The sequence below is a fragment of the Nicotiana tomentosiformis genome, chromosome 7 (genome assembly GCF_000390325.3).
Source record: "Nicotiana tomentosiformis chromosome 7, ASM39032v3, whole genome shotgun sequence".
NCBI lineage: Eukaryota > Viridiplantae > Streptophyta > Magnoliopsida > Solanales > Solanaceae > Nicotiana > Nicotiana tomentosiformis.
Genome location: NC_090818.1, coordinates 16,932,647 through 16,938,334, shown reverse-complemented (window position 1 = coordinate 16,938,334; position 5,688 = coordinate 16,932,647). Strand labels below are relative to the sequence as shown.

Here is a 5,688-nt window from a genome sequence, read left to right as displayed (position 1 = left end):
GTGAATAACGCAAAAGAAAATATTTTAAGAGTTTAAAAGGAGATTACAATCATTATAGGAAAACTCATAAAATGTCACATATAGCTTGCAATTGTGAAGGTGAAAAGGAAAGAAACTATATCTTTTTTCTCCATGCCTCATCATCGATCGTGTTTGTGCTCCTACAAATATAATCTTTGCTAGATGCCTTGTAAATGACTTTATCTAAAAATGGTGCATCAACTTTATTAATTTGAGTATTTTCATAGATTGAATTGCACTAAGGAAATTACTAAAATAATTATAGTGTGTTTTGGACCAATAACATAAGTTGATGTTCATGCTTTGACAAAAATGAAAAAACAAGAAGAAAACGAACAAAGATGGATTCTAGGAAATGTGACATCACAAAGTCCTTGTTAATCTTGCAGAAAGTTAACATGCACAAACGTCACATCAATGATCAACCTATATACCAAACATATTTGAACCCAAATGGAACTTGAATCAAATATCGAAAATGAAGAAAAGATATTTTATCCAGCACACGACAGCATAAGAGATGAAATCTGAGAGAAAACCAAAAAGGTAAACCTGTGATGTTGGAGGAAGTTGACAAGTGTAATAACCCAAAATATTTTGATACATAGATTTTTTAATCTCAAACGGGGTAAAACTTACAAAATGTTTAAGTAAACTACAAACAAACAATACGACAAAGAACTCCAATGACTATTGCTACCTAATACAATGTAGCAGTAGCGTAATGAAAGATTAAAAATACAAAGCTAGTAATTTGAAACATCCAATTGTTGCCGACGACTATGAATGCACACACCAGTTGCCAACAATTTTGTTGTAGCACCTAGAAAGCTCTCACAAGGCGCCATTTGTTGCAATTCAAAGGAATAGGTATGTTTAAATCCAGTAGTTGTAAAACAAAGCATTTTGTACATTGTGAACTTGGGGTTGAAAATTCCAGCATCATTGTTGATATATTGAACATGAATTTAAGATGAAAGCATAAAAGAGACAGAGCTGCCTGCTTGATAATGAGGACAATATAGTGTCTTCTCATCTCCAGATTGAGCATGCATGCACACTAATACCACTGGATAATGATATGACACTATACTGTCAATACCAAGAACAGATGTAAGCAACAATTTTTCTTGTATTTCATGTGAGTAAATATCCTCAGTTTGATATACCAGCACCAACAATTCATACACAAATAAGCTGATCATATGTGCAGCCATATAATTATGTGAATAAATGTAATCACATCTAGTATAAGCCTTATCTATGATATGCCTGCTTGACTCCATGGTTCTGTATGATGTTAAACTACCCCCAGAATGAGCATGATAACATGCTAATACCACTGAGAAATAGTCTAACACCACACAAACATTACACAATAGTCAAGCTCAGGCCATGTGATAACTGTTTATGTAGGTACATCAGATTGCTGTCCAAGCCAAGCCTCCTGTGATGTATAGCAGGTTAGCTTCCAGTTTTTTGAACCTGATGTGTACTGACATCTATGTTGTTTCTGAGTAAGTACAACAGATTGCTGACCACTTCAAGCTGATTGAAATTAATCTGTATAGCATGATTGTGCTGCCATCTGTGTTACTGACGAGTTATTATTGTAATGTGTTGAAAAACCCCCATAATGAGCATTGCAATATGCTAACACCTCTGGGAGTTGATACTAGAACAAATAGGCAGTAACAATCTTCAGAAGAACAACAGACATATGTTGTTTAGAAACAGTAACACTTGACTGATGTTCTACTGAGTATTTGTAATGTCAAAACCTCTCTGTATACTTGCCCAAGCAAACTTATCCTATCTCTGATACCTGCAAAATGAAGCAAACAAGTTAGGATGTAATGTTGTTATCCCAGGTTCTTGTGTGTGCTGAAAGCTTTGAGGATGATTGGGTGGTGAGTGATGGAGAAGGGTTGTTGTTGGTGTTGGCTTGTGAGTCTCTTGTTGGATATCTTCAAGTCATTCCCACACTGAATATGTTTCCATATTAATTACATGAGGAAGTAATGAGATAAGTCGGAGTCATACAATGTCTTCCCACTATGAGCAAAATATTATTGCTATCTGTAATCAAGGCCGCACTGACAAGGCATTATCCAAAATTTATTGCTATGTGTTTTCAGCACACATACATGCAATAAGCTGTGGCAACTCCACTGGCAGTTAATAACAGACCAGACACTGAACATTAACCAATTAAACCAGTAGTTGTTGAGGAAGCAGTATTGGTTCTGCTAAAAACCAATCATTTCTATGATTGTCTTCTGTGCAGAAGCAGTGTAGGTTGAGCATCCTTTGAAAGGGTATCTGTATGAAACTAGTCTATACTATTGACTCAGTTTTCTGAGCCTGTTATTAACACCTGCAAACTGTAGCAAATAGGGTTAGGAAATGTGTTTGTGCTCCCAGACTGTTGTATTTTTTGGTGGCAATGAAGAGGTTTTGGATTGCAGGGGTATAACAACCATAACCAATCAAGCATCTACACCCTTCAATTGGCATGTACTTGAACTGCAGATTCAGTATTTGTTAAACACCTTTGCACATGAACCTTCCTATGCCAACATTTGTTGAAAGCAGTACTGGTGCTGCAACCAAGCATTTACAAGTGGTCACAACAGAATGTGTTAATCCCCAGAGATGTGCATAAATAATTAGTCCATGCTATGGCCTCAGTTTTCTGAGGACAGTGACTATAGCTTGTTGGCATATTACAGTCAACACTACTCAAGCATCTACACCCTTCAAGCCTGGTGTATGTAAGCCCAGTAGAGTGAGAGAGGCAAAAACTCCCCTATAGTTTGGTGTTGTGCAATGATAGCTATAACTATAACCAAATAAATATGTACACCATACAAATCAGAGCAACTGCATGCTTAGGAAGGCTAGTTGGTGGAGTTTTACTTGCCTACTTTTCTTTAAAAGCTTGCCTGTACTGTTGAGATAACATAATTTTTTTAAAAACAAGCAAAGCTTTATATGTTGATCTCATTAATCAGGTTCTGTTCTCTTCACAATCCTAATCCGAAGGTTAGGAATTTGTGATTTGTCCATGTCGATCAGTTTTTTTGCTGCAATTGGCAATTCATGAAACGACTGAAATGTATGTGTACCTGCAAAAGAGAAAGCTAGGTTAGCAAAAAAGTTAGCAACACTGTTCCCTTCCCTTAGTACATGATGAAAGACAACATTGTAGTTGTTCTTTATATGCTTGAGCTTTCTTCAGCACCTATACACTAAGGAGTTGCCATTTTCCATCAATTATCTTCCTCATCACCAAGGAACCAGTCTCCATAATCAGTGGATGCAGCTACCTTTCCATACAGTATGCCAACCCCTCCACTATTGCATTTTCTTCTGCCACTATGTTAGTTGTCTCTCCTATCTCCTTTGCTTTTGCAAACACCAAATCGCCAGCATGACCTCCTACACAAAACCCATATGAGCTTGGTCTAGGATTGCCTCTTGATACACCATCAGTATTGCATTTGAACCACTCTTCATAAGGAAGTTGCCATGTAACTGTTTTAGTCCCCACATATGGCTTGTAACCTTCAAAGAAGCCGATCATATCTGACCATAAAAGAGGAATTCTGGACAGCCATGGATACCTCACCCTTGCTAGATAATGTAATGTCTTATTCACTTCATGAATCACCCTATTGCAAGAAATTGCACCTCCATTCTTCATTGTATTTCTCCTCTTCCAAAGTTGCCATGTAATTAGAGCTGGAGCTACCTGAAATAATGGCATTAGTTTAGGAAAACACTTTGCATTCCACCACGTTCTTATTACTTGATGCACCTGTACCAGATTGACCACCAAACCTGCTGATTGAAAGAAGTTTTTCCATACTCTAGTTCCAGTTTCACTAGTTAAGAACAAGTGTTGAAAAAACTCTTCTTGTGATTGTGAACAACACCAACACTTAGACACCACCATATACCCGCTTCTTCTCCACAAATCATCAGTAGGAATTGTCCCCTTCCACAATCTCCATAAGAAAAATGAGATTTTAAAAGGTAGACCTTTAGTCCATGTCTTAATGTAGTCAGGATTAGCATGTGCTCTATGCCTCAAAATTTTCCAAGCACTACTAACAGAAAAGTTTTCTCAAGGTGTAGGCATCTATCTAGGAACATCCCAACAATCTTCAGTAGTGTCAAATAGGAATTCTTGCCTGATATGTTGAGCAATGTCCGCAGGGAAAAATTGAGCTAGTAGTTGCTCATCCCAGGTATTATCCACTCTCAAGTCAGCTACTTCCTGTATATCTTCATTGATTGTATAGTCATTTGGAACAATATGGTACAGAGCTCCCAAACCAGTCCAATTCTCATGCCAAACATTAGTAGAACCCCAATTCATTTCCCATAGTATTTCATTCTCTACCTCTTCCCTAGCCTCTAACATTTTCCTCCATACATGAGATCTTTGTCTAAATTGGACAGTTGTCGGTAGCTCCTTTTTACAGTACTTGTTCCACATAAAGTTAGACCATAAGGACTTGGATGTCCTAAATTTTCACCACAATTTGGCAAATAAAGCTTTTGATACATCATGTAGTGATCTAAAACCTACTCCCCCTTCTTCCTTTGGTAGGCATAAATTTTGCCATTTTGTCCAATGTCTACTTCTACCTTCTTCCTTGTTACTCCAGAAGAATCTCGCAAAGGTTTTATAAAGGTGTTCAAGTACGTTTTTAGGTGGATCAATTACAGATAGGACGTGTCTAGGCATGCTCTATAGGACACTAGAGATTAATGTAGCTTTCCCCCCATAGGATAGTAGCTTCCCTTTCCAAGAGTGCAACTTTATCTTTACATTTTTGATCAGGTCATTGTAATAATCCTTCCTTCTTCTTGTGTAGAATATTGGACAACCAAGATAAGTGAATGGAAACTCACGCCTTGAAAATCCAGTGATAGTACCTACAGAGCTGAAAACTGTTGAAGACACAGTAGAATGCATATAAAAGGAACTCTTTGTCTTATTGATCATTTGGCCTGAAGTGTGCTCGTACTTGGACAATACTTCTACAATTTTCCCAAAAGAGTATGGATCAGCGGAAGCAAAGATTATAGTGTCGTCTGCGTAGGCTAAATGAATCAATGGATCAGTCCATTTAGATATCCCAAAGCCCTTGAATCTCGTGTCTTCAAATAGTTTATTTAAAGACCTAGACAGTACCTCTGTAGAGAGTATGAAAAGGGTTGGAGAGAGAGGAACCCCTTGTTTGACCCCTCTTGTTGAGTGAAAGAATCCTGAAGCTTGACCATTAATCAGAATAGAATACAGTTGTTGGAAATTAGATTCCATATCATGTTGATGAAGCATTCTGCGAATCCAATTTTCCTCAAAACATGCATTAAATACTTCCAAGAGACCCTATCATATGCCTTTGCCATGTCATGTTTGATAACTATATTGGTAGGTTTTCCCCTTCATCTTATGTTAGTAACAATCTCATGTGTTAATAGAATGTTTTCAAATATACTTCTCCCCTTCGCAAATCCTGACTGATTGAGAAGGCAGTATATTTTCCAGCCTATCATGAACAACTCTGGAGATTGCTTTATTTACAAAATTGCTTAAGCTAATAGGCCTTAGGTCGGTACAAGTTTGAACCTGTTATTTTTTTGGTAGCAAGA

The 5,688-nt window shown here is 37.3% G+C and overlaps 1 protein-coding gene across 1 annotated transcript; it reads right to left on the bottom strand.

The window, feature by feature from the left end:
* Positions 1-3,027: 3,027 nt before the first annotated feature.
* Positions 3,028-4,450, bottom strand: LOC138895302 (uncharacterized). The gene is made up of 4 exons (XM_070179979.1): positions 4,218-4,450; positions 3,842-4,106; positions 3,361-3,775; positions 3,028-3,149 (listed from the first exon to the last, which is right to left on the bottom strand). Exons 1-4 carry the CDS (start codon positions 4,448-4,450, stop codon positions 3,028-3,030), a joined length of 1,035 nt encoding a protein of 344 aa, XP_070036080.1.
* Between the last annotated feature and the right edge of the window lie 1,238 nt (positions 4,451-5,688).